The sequence below is a fragment of the Corticium candelabrum genome, chromosome 8 (assembly GCF_963422355.1).
Source record: "Corticium candelabrum chromosome 8, ooCorCand1.1, whole genome shotgun sequence".
NCBI classification, from domain to species: domain Eukaryota; kingdom Metazoa; phylum Porifera; class Homoscleromorpha; order Homosclerophorida; family Plakinidae; genus Corticium; species Corticium candelabrum.
Genome location: NC_085092.1, coordinates 4,173,381 through 4,191,204, shown reverse-complemented (window position 1 = coordinate 4,191,204; position 17,824 = coordinate 4,173,381). Strand labels below are relative to the sequence as shown.

Sequence of the window (17,824 nt, the reverse complement as noted above, 5' to 3'; positions counted from 1 at the left end):
CCTGCCGACTACGCCAAAACTGTAGGAATCCATTATATACTCTCCAGCTATAGCCCGCGCAACCGCTCTAATCTCCCTCTACACATGCTCATAGTCCTTGTAGTCCTTACTGCATTTCTACAACGTGTACTGGTCTGCGCTTCACCTGCATTGATTGTCTGGATGCGCCATTATCTGAATCGTCTGGATGCGCTGGCTGTAGTCGGAGTAAGCCGAATGTGGCTCACGATCTGCTGAAATGAGATGAGTCGGAGTTTGTTTGCTCAATCAGTAAACCAAGTATGCGGATGTGACGTGCGCTCGCCAGCCACTGTACGCCATCCTCTAATTCCCAGAGTGCAAAAAGATGCGCCGGCTCACCGGACTGCTTTTGCTTGCGTACGTGCGTACGTGTGTCACGGAAGGTGCGTCTTCTTTGCGGAAGTGGCGTACAACAATAGATTGCCACCGCCTAGATTGCCACTGCCCAAAGGGCAGGTAGTACCAGTCTATATAATAACACGCGAACTCTCTGAAACGCCCACTTCCGTCTATCCACATGTCTGTAACGCGCCGATCGATACGACGCCGGACTCGGATCGTCGCGAAACGCGGGGGTCCTGTCTTGATCGCGAGTTCGAGACGAACGGTCGCGTCGGATTTTGCCTCGACCGCCTCCAACGGCCCGAGACGAGACTTTGGCGGCCTGAAATTAGATGCGCGGACGTACCTTCGCGGAAGTGACGTCATTGTCTACGAATAGATTATGACGTTTTAGGTGGGAAAAGTCTGAGATGGGGATGCTAGAAAATGCGTAGTCTGAGACGAACATCGCGTCGGATTGCTTTGGGGGTTGAAATTAACCTAAAATTAGATTGCTACGCAAATGTGTCTTTGCCGAAGTGCCGAGTAGGCGGATGTGACGTGTTTGAGATGCTCGTGAACGCCCACTTTCGTCTGTCCACATGTCTGTCTGTCTGTAACGCGCCGATCGACATGACGCCGGTCTCGCGGAAGGTGCGTCTTCTTGCAGAACTGGCGTACAACGATAGATTGCCACCGCCCAGATTGCCACCGCCGATAGGGCGGGTAGTACTAGTTTATATATATATATATATATATATATATATATATATATATATATATGTATATATATATATATATATATATATATATATATATATATATATAGTTGTGAGCGGAGCATCGGTGAACTAGAACGACTTAGATCTTACATGTGGTCTACAATAGGACAGACAATTAACGGTCTCACCTTGTCACACTTACACTACCACATAGAAAGAGAATACGACAAAGTCTCATCAATGATTTTAATTTTACTAGAAAACATTCATGAACGATGGAATTAATTCATATTGTAGACTCAGGTCACTAATTGGCAGCTCAGTAGGTAGTACCGTTTTCTAATTACCGAGCTAATATTTTGTGTTAATTCAAATTTTCAGTTGTTGGTATTAATCGTGCATGCCCATGTTGGAGCTCTGGATTCGCGCCTGTAAGTTGTGCAATTGTTACGGGAGGCGAGAAAGCGCTAGGTACGTACGTACGTGGAAATTACAAAGAAGAACGTGCATTGTCCATGGCAGCGTGCGTCTGTTTGTCGAAGGAAGGAACTTACAGCTTTGCACCCTTTGTTTATTAATCGCCGGCATTGGAAACCTGTGACCAGTGGGTTGGGTTAAACACCTCAGCATGCAAACATTATCAAGTGACGAGATATGGCTACATACACCAGCCCACAGTTTAGCAGTGTAATGCTTCTCTATTTATTCTAATCAGCAATAATCCTCTGCTCGTACATGTAAGTTCAATCGAGTTTAAAGTAAAGTAAGTAACGTATTCTCTAAACTGCCCAAATTGCCCATCTCATTTTTTGTTTGCTAAACCGCGAGCTCCAGAAATATTCTCTCGCAGATTTAGCCCTCTCTAGCATATTAGTTGCCTCTACTGATCTCACCAGTCTTTCAGACTCAGGATCTGCTGCCTTGCGCAACTTGTTAACAGAAAATACTCTCCACAGTAATCGTCTTACTTTAAATTTTTTTGTTTTTTTATTGCAAGCGTGGTCGATGTCCACTTGCCCTTCTTTTGTAACACCAAAGACTTTACAATTTTCTTGGAAATTTTTGGTATGGACACGTTCGGGATTGTTGTTAGTGTCGGCACTGTTTAGATAACAGCTGCAGCTTTTACTGCTTTCTGTTGCAGCCTCTTCAATTTCATTTCGACCAGAGGGAGAGTTTTCCGTATTGATTTCAATAGCAGTGCTCGCTTTCCGGTTCATCGTTTGTTCTAGTTGAGCTTTATTATCGACGCCTATTCTCAAGTTCTTAGTCACTAGCTTGTTTCCACTTCTACCATTTATTTCGTGCTGACTTTTGCTCCTCTGTACTGTCCTATGTGTACAACGACAAAGCGATCTGTAATAGCTAACCCACAGCATTCTGGCTGGTCCTGGAAATAGGCTATATACCATTAGTAGAAAAGCAAACGTCGTATAACAGATTGTATAGGTGCAATGCAGTACTGCTAGGCGTACATCATTGAGAAACGACCTGCAGTCACTCCCATTGTTACTATGTTGGCACAAGATGGAATTTGTGATGTCTTTAACAGTCTCATCGGACCAATAGTAAGCGTAAATCTCAAACATACTTAATCCCAATACAAGAGCAAGTGGAGCCACTGTCGCAAAAACCAAAAAATGGCGAGTAATAATGACCCCTGCGATTCTGTTTCTCTTGTTTATTGCTCCACTGTTAACTTGAAATTGAGCAGACTAGAAACCAAACTATGTAAATGTCAGAAATTTTATGCTAAAATTTTGTATCAGCACTCGACACTCTGAGAATTTCAAGCAGTCAAACAATATGTCACAAATTACTAAGCATCAGTACAAATTTGTTGTGGACAAATTTATAGCATGTTTCGGATTGAAAAACAGATGGAGGCAAACCCAGTCAAAACAAAGAAATAGAAAAGTAAAATCAGCAGGAGTATGCAATGTGATATGTGGTGATGGAGATCATATTTTGTCTACAGACAAAGTAAATTGCCTAGTTATATAATAATCGCTCAGCAAGCAGTCATTAAGATCTAGTTGTACAATCACACACGCACGGGCACGCGCACGCACGCGCACACACACACACACACACACACACACACATACACACACACACACACACACACACACACACACACACACACACACACACACACACACATGCACACACACACACACACACGCGCGCACACACACACACACACACACACACACACACACACACACACACACGTTAAAACGTTAGGAACTGCCAGATACTGGTCACATTCCCAGCTAACAGCTGGGCTACTATGCGCTACTCAGAAGAAATTTGGGCCTGTGCTAGTAGTCTCGTGCAGCCAGGCCAGTTTCTCACAGGAGCACCGGATTGTGAAGCCAACTGAGATGTGATCACCTAAAGTCTGACTTGAAGTCCAGTGGCTGATGTCATGTCAAAGCTTAGTTCCCCATGCAGTCAAAGACCAAGTACTCATTTATACTCGTGAGTCGAGAGTGGCAATTTTGAGTGAGTTTCTTGCTCAAGAAAACTATATTCTAGCTCGCTAGCATTGTGAACTTGCAACCCAGTAAGGTCCCAGATTTACATGCTCTATTTGATGACACTATAACCTGCTGAGATATAGCACCACGCTCAATCAATCACTCACTCACCACTTCTATTTCAGCTCAGAAAAAGGTAATCGCAACTGCTATCACAACTGTTAGTAGCTAATTTAGGAAGCTCAATCACTCGTTCACTCACTCACTCACTCACTCGCTCGCTTATATTTCAACTCAGAAAAAAGTAATCACAACTGTTATTAGCTAATTTAGTAATCTCGGTCAGCATAGAATAATACTAAAATTGCATACAAGGAAACATGTAAAACAAGCAAATTGACTCACTCACTTACTCACTTTTGTTTCAACTCACTCACTCACTCACTTTTGTTTCAACTCACTCACTTTTGTTTCAACTCACTCACTCACTCACTCACTCACTCACTCACTCACTCACTTTATTCAATTTCACTGGTAAACACACTTTATCTGACAGTCACTCGCAAGAAAACTTGTACATCACTATCACTAATACAAACTAAACACTACAACACACCTACACAAACTCACTCACTCACTCACAAGAAAACTTGTATATCTAACTAAATAGACAAATAACTTGAACATCACTATCACTAATACAAACTAAACACTACAACACACCTACACAAACTCACAGCTAACTACGTAAAGTCACCACCAAAGTATCTTGCTGACATCGTAAAAGCAGCATCAGGATTTCCGATACACTTTCCAACGATGGCAGACACCTTGTTTTGGATGATTGATGAGTTGGCCCTTTGAAGATTGATCGCTATTCTCCTTCTCCAATGTAGCTTGAATTCGCTGGGATTTAAGCCTGTAGATTGAGGGGACTTCTTTGATAGTTCTTCTAGTGTCGTCTCCGCTGTGTTTCCCCAACGGCCGTATACCTCTAGGGCAATGGGACGAAACAAATACCCAAGATTTGTTGACTTGACAAGGTACTTGCTATCTTTCTCTCTCTCCTTCTCGGCTGCTGCAAAACCAGGTTTGCTACAACTGGCACTGATTGACCGCTTCGCCAAGGGATGGGTGATGGTTACATCTAAGAGAAGCTTTTTTCCATCTTTATAATTGTATATGGCGATGTCAGGACGTTGCTTATTCTCGAATTGCGCTGTCAACTCTTTGCGACAATGGAATCCAAGAGATTTGGACATGTCGTAAAAGCAGTCGAGTACACTGTCATGTCGTTTGATTGGGCCTCCACCCCACTTACAGGTCATGGCATGGTATCCTTCAATGTCTATGGGCTGACCACACTGAGCAACACACTGGTCCAAAGAATGCAAGCACGGGATGGCTTTACCGAGTCGCAGACAAACAGCGTTGACAAAGTTGTCATTGCCGAGAATAAAATGATGCGTACTCGGAATCGCATCCAGCCAAGCCCCAGAATTTGGACCACCACAACCTTGTATTCGGGCTTGCTCACAACTATTGGTGCATTGTTGTAAAACCTGGGTGAACTCAACAGCTTTCTTGGCTTGGTGAAGTTTTCCTTGAAGTTTCTTTGGAGCATCTGGAAGTTTTGATATACATGATAACACTTTTCGAGTATCGTCGAACTGCTGGTGAAGATTTGCCAGGGCACTTGTCAATTCACTGAGAACTAGAGGCTGATCTTTGTCGTGATCTCTTAGGAGGCCATCACACAAACTACTCAGACGACCATCACGATGAGGGAGATGACCTAGAGTGTTGGACCAACCTCCAAGAAAAGCCTCAAACGCAGAATGCTTTGCAGACCGAAGACCAAAACCTCCTTGTTGAATGTCAAGTCGAAGTTGTGAGCATTCCAGAGCATTGAGAGCACCACATCCTATGATGTTCTCGAAAGCCTTGACTATCATGGTATCATGCAGTTCTGCAGCTTCAGCTATCAACGAATGTGGAACAGTTCGAAGAAGATGAGTAATCTTGGGAACTGCACAATACCGTAAAAGTAGTAATCCAGACTGCATGTCATCCAAGAGAGGCAACTTTGCTAGAAAGTCTCTTTCACACTTTACTGTCTCTATGCACTTTTCCCTAACAAAGGAATCCGATCCTATTGGAGTGCCCAGTATTTCCAATCCTTCGTCTCTTATGGGTATGGACAAAACCCAATCAGCTATTCCTGAAGGACTGTAAGCCTCACATTTATCTTCTCTCAAATCTAATCCGATGTTGACTAGTCGGTCTTTCATCTCAAGGTAGGCAGAGATGACATCTTGCTTGGGCCCAATGATTGTGGCATCATCAAGGTAACAAGGAATTAAAACCGTTGGGTGCCTGACGCAGAGTTTCGAGATGACAGAGTGCAGAGCAAGACTGAAGAGAAATGGTCCAAGGGGGTCACCCTGCTGCACACCCTCCACCGATTGAATAGTAGTATCTTGGCCGTTTAGTGACACTACCAGTGGGGTGGAGTTGACATAGCATTTTGCCACAAATGGATAGATTTGTGGAAAATGGACTGCCACCTCTTCCAGAATGATGTCACGACTAATGGTGTTGAAAGCATTCTTTGCATCAACTTTCAAAATGACAGAGTTTTCATCTTGTTGTGAGCACAATTGAATCAGGTGAGACATAACCTCAGCTCCTCCAGGTGTTGACACTCCATATTGATGAGGTGCAAGGTAGTCTGCCATCTCCTTCTTCAAATGAGAGCACACTGCTCTGGCCACCAGTCGTCGAATACAGTTGCCAATTGCAATAGGACGTACGTCTACTTCGTTTTTCTTGAGAGCAATCAATTTAGCTCCTGCTAATGCCTTCATTATCGGATCAGGTACATGACCGCCAAGGATGATGTTGCAAATATTGTAGAGAGAAGTCCAGGTTAGATCTGACTCCAGTAACACTTTCAAGTGCTCAAACCTCCACCCATCATTCCCACAGCTGGACCCATTGGGGCAATCTCGTAAGGACTTGATGAATGTTTCAGTTGGTATCTGTAAAGGTTGTAAACTGTGTGGAAAGTATGGCTGAAAGTTAGTTGAGACGGACCTACGCTCTGGGTGTTTTGCTTCCAGCTTTCTTAGGGTGTCATCCGAGTCCTCAGCAACTCCGGAGCTTGTTAATAGACTTGCCGCTCTTGAGATTTCGCCCGACTTGATCTTATTTCTAACAGAACGAACAAGGCAAGGATTGAGTGGCATATCCTGGGCTGTCTCCTGATCCAAAATTCCTTGATTTTGTTTGTGTCTTGTAATCTTTGTGAGTTGAAACAGCTCTCCGAATCTCTCTTCTTTGAATAATCTGAATCTTCTCTCGATATCTTTCTTTCCTGATTGGCCTCCTCGTGACTCACTCACTCACTCACTCACTCACTCACTCTCTCTCTCTCTCTCACACACACACACACACACACACACACACACACACACACACACACATCCACGAACGCACGCACGCACAAACACGAATTTTACGCATATTAGTTCAGTCTTTACCGTTTTCATGCATCTAATGATGAGTATCGCCATGGTAAAGCCACTCACTGCCACAACTTGTGAAGGCCCAGTAAACGAGTAGAAACGAGCGTTCGATGTTGCTGGAACACACGAAACTTGGAGAACGTCGTTGTTATACGAAGAAGTGAATAGAACGCCGACACGGTTGCCCCAGCTACAAAAAAGCAAAAACGACCTCAATCGCCATTATTGGTTTCGAACGACGTTTCAGAATGCTCTTTCTCCTGGCTTTTTTAGGTCATAGATAACAATCAAGCCATTCAAGACAGACGTGCTAAACAACATCAACGCTGCTATAAACGTAAAATATAGAAATGCTCCTGCAGCAGCAACAAGAACATGTCAAAATTAATTAATGCAAAAGCAAACAATTGTAATACGTTAAATATAATGCAACCTGATTGTGCTCTTTTGAGTAGTAGAGGGGAGTGTTACTGTACTTGTTGGTGTCATACATGCAATTCTCCTCTGACGGTATTGTCCATAAATGTTTAGAGCCTAGGTGTGCTTGCATGAGGCATAGGCGTAGACAGGAGGCACTGGGGCCATTGGGATCAGGACCCCACAATGGCGGATCCAGAACAGTCAATTAAGGTTGGTGCAAACTAAAATGTCTGAAAAACTGAGATTTTACTAAAGTAAGTGGATGGCATAGTTTATTAGTTATATACTCACAAAATTTCATTAATGCCTTTCGTAACTCATTTTAGACCTTATGTGGTTCTAAAACGATTGATGCCACTAATACTAAGATGACAGATACAACTGGTTACAGAGAGTACTGTACACAAACAATCATTAATGAATTGTACACCTATAAAGTGTGGATGTTTAAAATATATTTTGTAGCATTATTTCATAGTGCTCACTGGTTTCCTAAGTATGTCTCCCTCATGGTTGCTCCATTTTGCTTTCCAGCACAGCAGTTCCATATCTAGGTTATCTGGTGAGAAAGGGTCATCATGGTAGAGCTTTGCTGGTTCAGTGCATGGCATGCAGACTGGCAAATTTCTAAATGACGCGTGGAAACAAAGACAAAACAAGCGCAATAAGTTGGTGATCTCTGCTAAATCTTTCCTCTAGCTGCCTCAAAAGATGGTCTTGGAAGAAATTGTGCATGACTGTACGTCTAAAATACTCCTTGTCTCTTTAGCTGGAGTATATTCTGTTTGTTTTTCTGCCGTCCACAACATCACGGAATAAATTGATGGTCTATCAGCACCAACTGCATCTTCATGTTTGCTTGCCTGTTCTTATATTGGCAACCTGAAAAGGGTGGTGCCTATAAGCATCCCAGGCACCACCCTGAACTCGCCTTTGCCCCAATCAGCAGTCTATGGTCACTGACTATCTAGTATGTAAAAACCCTAGTGTGTGTGTGTGTGTGTGTGTGTGTGTGTGTGTGTGTGTGTGTGTGTGTGTGTGTGTGTGTGTGTGTGTCTGTGTGTGTGTGTCTGTGTGTCTGTGTCTGTGTCTGTGTCTGTGTCTGTGTCTGTGTCTGTGTCTGTGTCTGTGTCTGTGTCTGTGTCTGTGTCTGTGTCTGTGTCTGTGTCTGTGTCTGTGTCTGTGTCTGTGTCTGTGTCTGTGTCTGTGTCTGTGTCTGTGTCTGTGTCTGTGTGTGTGTCTGTGTGTGTGTGTGTGTGTGTGTGTGTGTGTGTGTGTGTGTGTGTGTGTGTGTGTGTGTGTGTCTGTGTGTGTGTCTGTGTCTTCTGTGTCTATGTGTGTGTGTGTGTGTGTGTGTGTGTGTGTGTGTGTGTGTGTGTGTGTGTGTGTGTCTGTGTCTGTGTCTGTGTCTGTGTCTGTGTCTGTGTCTGTGTCTGTGTCTGTGTCTGTGTCTGTGTCTGTGTGTGTGTCTGTGTGTGTGTGTGTGTGTGTGTGTGTGTGTGTGTGTGTGTGTGTGTGTGTGTGTGTGTGTGTCTGTGTGTGTGTCTGTGTCTTCTGTGTCTATGTGTGTGTGTGTGTGTGTGTGTGTGTGTGTGTGTGTGTGTGTGTGTGTGTGTGTGTGTGTGTGTGTGTGTGTGTGTCTGTGTGTGTGTCTGTGTGTGTGTCTGTGTCTGTGTCTGTGTCTGTGTGTGTGTGTGTGTGTGTGTGTGTGTGTGTGTGTGTGTGTGTGTGTGTGTGTGTGTGTGTGTGTGTGTGTGTGTGTGTGTGTGTGTGTGTGGTGCGATAGCTCAGTTGGTTAGAGAGTCATCTTATGGAGTGTTTACATCCGGGACCTTAAATGGTCGCAAGTTTAGGTCACAGTGATGGTGAGCTATGGCATAATTTCCTTAAGCAAGAAAATAAGACACATTTGCTTCTCTCGACTCAGGAGTATAAATGAGTACCTGGTCTTTGACTGGGGTCCTAAGCGGTCATCGCCTGTGACGTGGCATCAGCCACTGGGTCCTGGTGAGACTTTGGGTGCTCACACCACAGCAGGCTTCACAAGTCGCTGCTCCTGCGAGTGCCTGGCCCGTCTCCAGGAGTTTGCTACTGCAGGCCCAGAGTTTCCTGAGTAGCGCACAGAGCCCAGCTTAACAGCTGGAGGGCGTGACATCTGAGAGGCAGCTCCTGACATTTAGGCATTTTAGGTGTGTGTGTGTGTGTGTGTGTGTGTGTGTGTGTGTGTGTGTGTGTGTGTGTGTGTGTGTGTGTGTGTGTGTGTGTGTGTGTGTGTGTGTGTGTGTGTGTGTGTGTGTGTGTGTGTGTGTGTGTGTGTGTGTGTGTGTGTGTGTGTTCTCGATATGCGGCCACATCTTTTGTCCGTTCGTAGCCAAAATCGGCACGCATACTCGGCACTCAAAGGGAAAATTTTGCCTTCGCCTCTCCAAATTATGATTCCATTTGCACCAAATCCAACCTAAACGTTTTGTGTACCAAGCACTAGACGGGGAGTGTGTCGATTTCTATCGAAAACAGCGGGAAGAGTAAGATTCAAAACCATTCAACACATCCGGGACCTTGTAACAAAGATTGCACATAACGTGTCCACACACGTTCAAACTGCATCTTCCGTCAGAGTATTACTGTCTTTGGTCCTTACGAAGAACGCGGCACAGATTTAGTAATAACTATGCAATCGGGAGGTGGGTCGCTTGCTTAAGGCTTTCCTTACTCTTCCGGTTAACATTGCATGCTATGGCAGAGCGATTTTTCCGAGTTCTGAGGAGTTTATAAACATATGACTCAACAGTGACTGAATCATGTTCATCTAATCCTTGCTCACGAAGATGTATCATAGAGACGTGTTAGACGTAGTTGACGTAGCTAAATCTGTTATGAAAGCAAATGATTGGAGAAAGTTGTACTGTGGATCATTCGGACAGCAAGTTAAAAGTTTCCATGTGTTTCAATTGTCAGGATCAGCATGGTATGTGTCTGCCAGATTCTGTTGCGTATAATAATCTATTAAAGCTAAACGAAGTTAGTGCAATGTGCATGTATGTGCGACACTCGGTCGCCAGAGGTTACATTCAAGTTATACAATGCCTTTACCACGCATTAAGGTTGGACCCCAAAATGGCTGCTATTCGATTTTATAAGTATATACGCCACTGTTACGTATACCAAGGGTGTCTAGGTTGTCGCCATGTCACCAAAATTGGCGAGGACTTTTCATTTTGGCGACAAAGACGTGAATTTTACGCGACAGACATCTAGAACGACTCAGTCTAGGGAAGCACGCAGGCACCCGTTGCCAGTAGACTTCTGACTCCAATAGTAGCCTTGGCGTGGCTAGACCTGCCGATAACGGTCTGGCCACGTCTGCAAAAGATAATGCTGTCTACTTAGATAATAGAGCGCGAGGTACCAATTGACGGACATGTTGCGAAACCATGCCGTTTTCTGCACGTGTTCTGTGCTAAAAGTATAAGGTGTCTGCACGTGCATGCGGTACAGAAGCTGAGCTAAAGTAGTAAATGTGAGAGAGGTTTTAGCACAATGGTCTCCTAAAGAAAATGAACTAGCTAGTAGAATATCATACAAACTGTATGTATGGCCGTTGGTCTTGAAGAGAGATCGGTTTACAAGTTCCATTTTGTAAACTCTGCGTGAGTAATAAGGTATCAAGAGATATACAAATAATAGTAAAGACATTGTTCTGGTCTCGTGATCCCAACCAAGCCCGGATTATACCTCACTTAATTAAATTAGCCATTTGACGCCAATGTCCATTCTGTCGCCAGTACTTGTCAATTGTTGGGAGTCAGTCCTCAAAACCTTTGACGCCCTTGCATACGTGCATGGAAACTGCTTTGGCGGATAAGAATTAGAACCATATTACTGCTGTTGAGCTGTAACAGAACTAACAAAAAAGAAGTAGCTGAGACATTAACTAGTAAACAAAAAATTGAATTAATCTACATATAGTTACCCTGAATTTGGTTTTTGACTAATCTAGAAAACTCCCTGTTGATGGTACCATAGTTAATTAATTTAACTTAGTTAATAATTAGATATTAAGTTTGTAAAATATTTTCTCTGGCATTACTTTAACCACACAGAATGTGCTCGGATACAGCAACGTGCTGAAGAGGTCATCGTGGGAGCAGTAGGCGTTACGACCTCCCAAATATGTATCAGAGCATAATCCAGCCCTAGAAAGCACACGAACCGTTGCATTCTCGTTAATCAATCAAATAACAAGCAATAAGGAGCACCGGTTCCACGGTAGTTAACAACCGTGTGCAAAGCAATCGTATGCGGAAACTCACGCCTGAAGAAGTCTGTCGAGCACAACGGCGTGGAATTGAAGGTAAAAAGCATTGATCGCCTTCGCCAAAGCAACGGCAAGGCCGTACAATTTTTGTGGAAAGTATCGATGTCTTCTCTTACTTTATACAGAGCAGTCTTGACGCTATCAACTTCAACATAGGCGGAGCAGATGTCTTGGAATCTGCCTTCAACTTCCTTGCAAGGAAACTGTCAAACTCTTTAAAAACCAAAGGAGGCATGTGCTACTCCTAACGCAATTATAAACTCGAACTGCGTGATTGAAGACAGAAGAGCTGCAGCTTTAGTAGATGACTCTGCATTCCAATCTTGACTAGTGCTGACAACTTCCAGTGTAGTGACTACCGAAGGCAATAGTTTCATAAAAACTTGGAAAGACTCAATTCTGGCATCCCAACGAGTTTTACATGTGTTAACCAGTTTTGTTCTTCGACGTTTATCTACATGTAGCTCTTTTATATGTACCTGAAGCTCTTGTACTCGTTTTAGAGACAAACTGAAGAAAAGGTATATATGATCTAGAGTGCCTTGTATATTGCGAATTTCCTGCACCTTACAAGCAGCCACGATACATAGGTTGATGGTGTGAACTGCACAGTGGACATAAATTGCTTTAGGATGATTGCACTGAACGCTAGCAGCGGCTCCTTGATACTTTCCTGCCATGTTCCCAACTCCGTCATAACCTTGTCTACGTAGATTATTGACATCAAGGGAGTGCTTTTGCAAACTAAGCAGTAGATTCTGGGCAATTACTTCGCCACTAACGCCAGAAGCACAACGCAAAAACTCCAAGAAGTGTTCATGAACAAGACCTGATTTATCAACAAACCGAATGATAAGTGCAAGCTGTTCCTTGTTGGCCGCATCAGCAGCCTCGGCTGCACATACTGCAAAGAACCAGGCATATTTACCTTCCTGAACGAGTTTTTCTGTATCCATTGGCCAGTAGCTGCAATTAACTCATTTTGGATAGTTGGAGAATGATAGTGTGCATTTATAGGTGCAGTTGCAAGGTGCTCACTGAGAATTTGATTACCAGCATCCATAACAAACCGAAGAAGTGCTTGAAATTTCCCAGTATTGCACACATGCTTGGACTCCTCATCTGTTGCAAGCTTGCTCTCACGATGACCTCTTAGAGCAATGTTCTGCTACCACAAAATATAACTGCTTTGAGAATACTCCTCAAAATGTCTCTGTTTCTCTGAATAACATCGAAAGCTTGAGTTTGCAACTGCTGCGTAACAGACGAAAGTCCACCCTCCCATTTGACATATGTATGCTGCAGAATCCTTCTTTGCTACTCTGTGAGTCGCCTGCACATTGACTTCTTGAAGAGTTTGTTTCGCAGAAGTAAAACATGTCATGAGATTTCTTAACTTTCTAAGGGACGAGCGGCCCTGGGCAAAGAGAATACAGTTCACACAGTAGCCCCCATCAAAGTTCCGAGAGTAGGCCAACAAGGGTACTCTTTTAACCATGGATGCTGGTTTTACCGCACTCTTTCTTGCTAGAAACCTTGAATTCGGAAGTTGGCCGGAAAATCGTTAATGTGAAGCCTATACTTCGTTTCATCAGTGAGTGAACAAAGATAATCCGTACTATACTTTCCTAGTCAGGGCAATTGTTAGACTGTGAGCAGCAGGCTGCTGAATGAACCGGGTTGGACTGTTCACTGCAAGTCGCTCGAGAAAGGACGGAAGATGACGGGGAAGACAAACGGAAACAACTGCCGAGGCCTGTTGCGACAAAGATTGATATAAACTCTATTTGATGAATGAAGTGCAGGTCAGCTAGCCCGTATAATACATACTTCACAACTGACCGGCAAATAACCTAGTAGCGCAAAATAAGGCAACAAACCAGCGGCGTCGCGTAATAGGAGCTAGAGGGAGCTAAAGCTCCACCACTTTTTTGGGAAATTTTCAAAATTTTTAATATCAAAGACCGGAGCCGAAGTCTCAGCAGCGAGTCAGTCCCGCCAGTATTTGCGCTCACGTGACGCCGCTGAAAAAACGAGTTACTTGTTCTGTCAGCTTCGTCTTCTGTCCTCTTGACAAAACCAAACGACGGTAACAGTGGCAACGACTGTCCTGTTTCTTCATTGTAATTTATTTTTCTAGAGACCTACAGTTTCGCGAATCAGAAGAGGGGCATACGCGGTGCAGTAGACACACCCACCTTCTTGGGGGTTTCCGAGCAACTTTGAAACATGCCTGGCTACGCCCCTGCCGTATCAACAGTTCTTCAAAAGCATGTTCATTTCAAGACGAAGTCAAGGAATCAGTGAAGGGGAGCTACACATTATGGTATTGCAATAGTTGGAAAAATCTACCAAAATGCAAGGAAATCTTTACTAATCTGAAACTTGGATTTTAGTTTATCTAATTAGGTAAGTCAGTCGATCATTGCCATGCTTAACGGCCAAAATTTATTTGTCTGCAACCACCGCGTCTTCCTGGCAACGAAAAACAAAGAAATTCAAAAAAGGTATGACCATTCTGTGTTGACAACCGGAATTTGGGAATTTGAAGAAACGCCAAAGACTGATAAATAGTCAGTCGGATATCTTTCCAGAGTACTCACCAACTCTAGAAATGCAAAATCCGGCGAAAACGCACCAAATCGTAGAAAAGAGACCTTTCTAACTTCTCTTTGATTATATGGGGATTCTGCTTCGACAGTTAAATTTAAATACCGGAAATAACCGCAAACGCCAAATTTCTTGCTTTTGCGACGTTTCGTCACCACGAATTTGAGTTTAGAAGAAGCGACGTTGACAATAACAGCCACATTGAGAACAGGGAAAGTGAAAGTTTTTCTACGGAGGCAAAGTTCTCTCGTTGCTGAGACTAAGGAAATCGTAATTTTTTCGAACATGGAAACCATCAGAGAAAAGTAAAAGAACGTCTCCCACGGTTGACGGCAACTTTTATAAAACATATTGATAACTTGACGGCGATAGTGAAGGTCAGCCATCAGCAAGTTGGTTCTCATACGCAGTCATTCTGAGTGTTTTACTCGGTGTAATATAGCTAAATGTTAAAGATAACATCTGAACTCACGCCGAAGACAATAATATAAACGATGAATTTGGGCTTAGAAAGGAAGGGCTCCATCACAGGGAGCGACCTTGCCTTGAACCTTCACTAGCGTTAGAATCGTGAGAGCTTATGTGTAACTACTGTTGCGTGTACAAACAACTTATGCGTACAAGTTATGTGTACAATACAATACTAAGGTGCATTCTGTTAGCCAAAATCGTTCAAGAGTATAAAATGGCAAACTTTGGATTCCAGATTTGGTGCGGTTTTTGACGTTTCAATTTTTGAAACTTGGCATGATTCAACTCCAAAGATCAAACTATTTATTGAAGTAAAAAAAGAATTTTCAAAAAGATTGTCCATTACAGCCCTATAGCAAACGTGTGGGTCCTCTGATTAAATAAAGCAAAAGAAAACTTCCCCAAGACGAGAAAACTTCTCATACCCAGCTGGGTAAAGTTTTGGTTCGTCTCACCATCTCGAGCTTGATAGTGACAAATCCGATGAAGGATCTTTGTCCGGCAGTGGAGCTTCTTTTGTGTTTAATTAATTTCTATGTCAAGTGACTATCTACGTGTATTAGATAATTATATGATTTGTTGTCTTGTGTTGAGTCAACGACATACTAGTAGAGATTGCACTCGTATATCGCAGTAGTTTTGTGTGTGTTGTTGTTGCTGTTGCACACGTATCGTAATTTGTTTTATTACTTTTGCACTCAATCATGTAGTAGAATTAGCGATGGCGTCCACAAGAACGGGCTGATGTCAGCCCTAAGATTGCTAGCCTCTGTCAGACCGTCGTCCGTGACACCGGGATGATATAGAATTATCAGCCTACCGGCTCTTTTAAACTTTCCTAGCAACGGGATGCACTACAGTCAGGTATTGCTGCGCATGCGTCCAGCAATCACGCGTTTCTTCTGGAGGTGTTTGTGTTGTCACTTTCTTCAAGCGAGATGCAGGTTGTCGTTCTTCCACAAATTCCCACTTGCTGCTTCTGTTTGGATCGTAAGGCTGGATCGATTGGCATAGGCATTTTCTACTTGGTAAGATGCACATTAGCTAATTAGCTAAGAAAACTTTGCGCTCTACTTATGGGTGACGAAAAAGACGGGCAGGCAGTGTAGGAAAATAGCTAAGAAACCAACGTACGTGTCTATTATGAGGTAAGAGCAAACTCCGTTTGCTGCCCTTGTAATCAACAAGAGGTGCTACCGCATAGACCATCGATCATGCGCACATTGTATACCCACGTTGCAGTTACGTTCATTGAAAAACATCGCGTCATGTGTGATTTTCCAAAGCCTTCGGTATGTTCGTCTAAATCAAAATTTGTAGCGCACCTGATGATCACGCGACAGTTTTACTATGAATAGAAGTGGGCGTGCCAGTGATCTGCCATGATAATAATTGCCTAGGGAACACGATCATACGTAACTGTCCCGCGGATAGGACGTTGCATTCCTATGTTCTAGTTTGCATGCTCATTCGGTATTTTTCGTTCGTTGCAGGTTGCATCTGCAGTGGCCATCATTCTGTTACCTCAATTTGCCGCTGCAGAACAATACTCCAGCGTCAACGGTCTGTTGTTATTCTAAACACCAAAGATATTATGTGACGTTTACCTACTAGGTACGGTGAGGTTCGAGTTGTTCGTGAAAATTGGACTGTCCACTAACATCGTCTGTTTTCTTCTGGCGTTACTGCTCATTATTGGTGTTTACAAAGTACCTCTTAAAACATGCTGTTTTGCACGTGTTGGGCTATTTGACTCTTTCTGTCTTGACGTCTAGAATTTTTTGTGGTCAATATTTCCTCTACTCATCTATATTGTTCTAGAGCAGATATCAACTGCTGTCACTTGCATATTGCTACTTCTACACGTTTCTGAGGTTAGTTTCGAGACTAGTGCTCTAATCAACTGACAAATAAAATTGTTTGATCAGGCTCCAGTTCCTGTAATTATAATTGTGTTAGTTCTCTTCGTCTTGGCCATACTCAAAGTAAGTAGCCTCGCGTAGCCAGACCTCTTACCTCTCGCTCTCCGTCCCGCCAAACAGAAGCAAGAGGGGAGTGTGTTCTGGCCACGCGAGACTATATTTTACTTGTAAATAAAACCAGTGCTGACGAGTGTAAACTTTTAGATCTATTTCATCTACAATCTTCAAGCATATTACAAGTTGGCTAAGAGACAGCAGATGATGACACTTGGTGCTAGTGCAAGGAAGATGGTTAGTATAGGACCCAACTTGTCTAATCTGATATAAAAATCTAATCAATTATCTGTGGCTTGTAATTACATGCAGGAACCCCTCCTGAGTCACCAAATGCTTCCAGCAACAAACCTTGACTGAAGAACGTTTGCACACACTTGATGTGTTTAATTCTATAAAGGTAGAGTTGTTGTTGGAAAGTGTGGACCAATGTACGAAGGATCCTTACAGTTAGAATCTGAAGTCTAGATAACTTGCCTGCAGTGGAAACTGCTGATGGTCGTAGTTGCTTTGCTTTAGTAACGTAGCTTGCTAGCTAATGTGCTTGGGTATATAGTAGTGTTGTTCACGTGATTGGGAAAAATGGCGTATGAATTATTGTGTGTAGTTACAACTGGCATATGTGTGACTTACAAATTTCTTGTGGGCGGGCGTCTTATACACTAGCACAAGAGCAAGTAAGACAGGGTACTGATTGAAGCCCCTTCGCTTAGAGAAACACTTTTAAAATTTGTCTGCCACACGCATTATCAACTATGGCTTTCTCTGTACACTCTCAAACCGCCCGCCCCTCCTTACCGCTCCTCCTTTAGCACACAACCTTGGCTACTAAAATATTTAGCCAAGCCTTTCTCGTGCTCACTGAGCGACTTCACGTGCTATTCGCCTGTTTGCGCATGAGAGGAGGTGCCTGAGCCGAAACAGCTGGCTGTTTTCGAGGCGCGACCGGTCTCCT

General features: G+C 43.4%; 2 protein-coding genes across 2 annotated transcripts; one reads left to right on the top strand and one right to left on the bottom strand.

Moving 5' to 3' along the window:
• Positions 1 to 4,039: 4,039 nt before the first annotated feature.
• Positions 4,040 to 6,931, bottom strand: LOC134183763 (uncharacterized). The gene is made up of 2 exons (XM_062651351.1): positions 4,271 to 6,931; positions 4,040 to 4,163 (listed from the first exon to the last, which is right to left on the bottom strand). The coding sequence occupies exon 1, from the start codon at positions 6,793 to 6,795 to the stop codon at positions 4,291 to 4,293; it is 2,505 nt and encodes an 834-aa protein (XP_062507335.1). The 5' UTR covers positions 6,796 to 6,931; the 3' UTR covers positions 4,040 to 4,163; positions 4,271 to 4,290.
• An 8,860-nt stretch (positions 6,932 to 15,791) lies between these two features.
• LOC134183490 (lysosomal-associated transmembrane protein 4B-like) lies at positions 15,792 to 17,482 on the top strand. Its single transcript, XM_062651040.1, has 7 exons — positions 15,792 to 15,921; positions 16,387 to 16,456; positions 16,508 to 16,602; positions 16,669 to 16,767; positions 16,822 to 16,878; positions 17,020 to 17,106; positions 17,182 to 17,482. The coding sequence occupies exons 1-7, from the start codon at positions 15,832 to 15,834 to the stop codon at positions 17,227 to 17,229; spliced, it is 546 nt and encodes a 181-aa protein (XP_062507024.1). The 5' UTR covers positions 15,792 to 15,831; the 3' UTR covers positions 17,230 to 17,482.
• Positions 17,483 to 17,824: the final 342 nt, after the last annotated feature.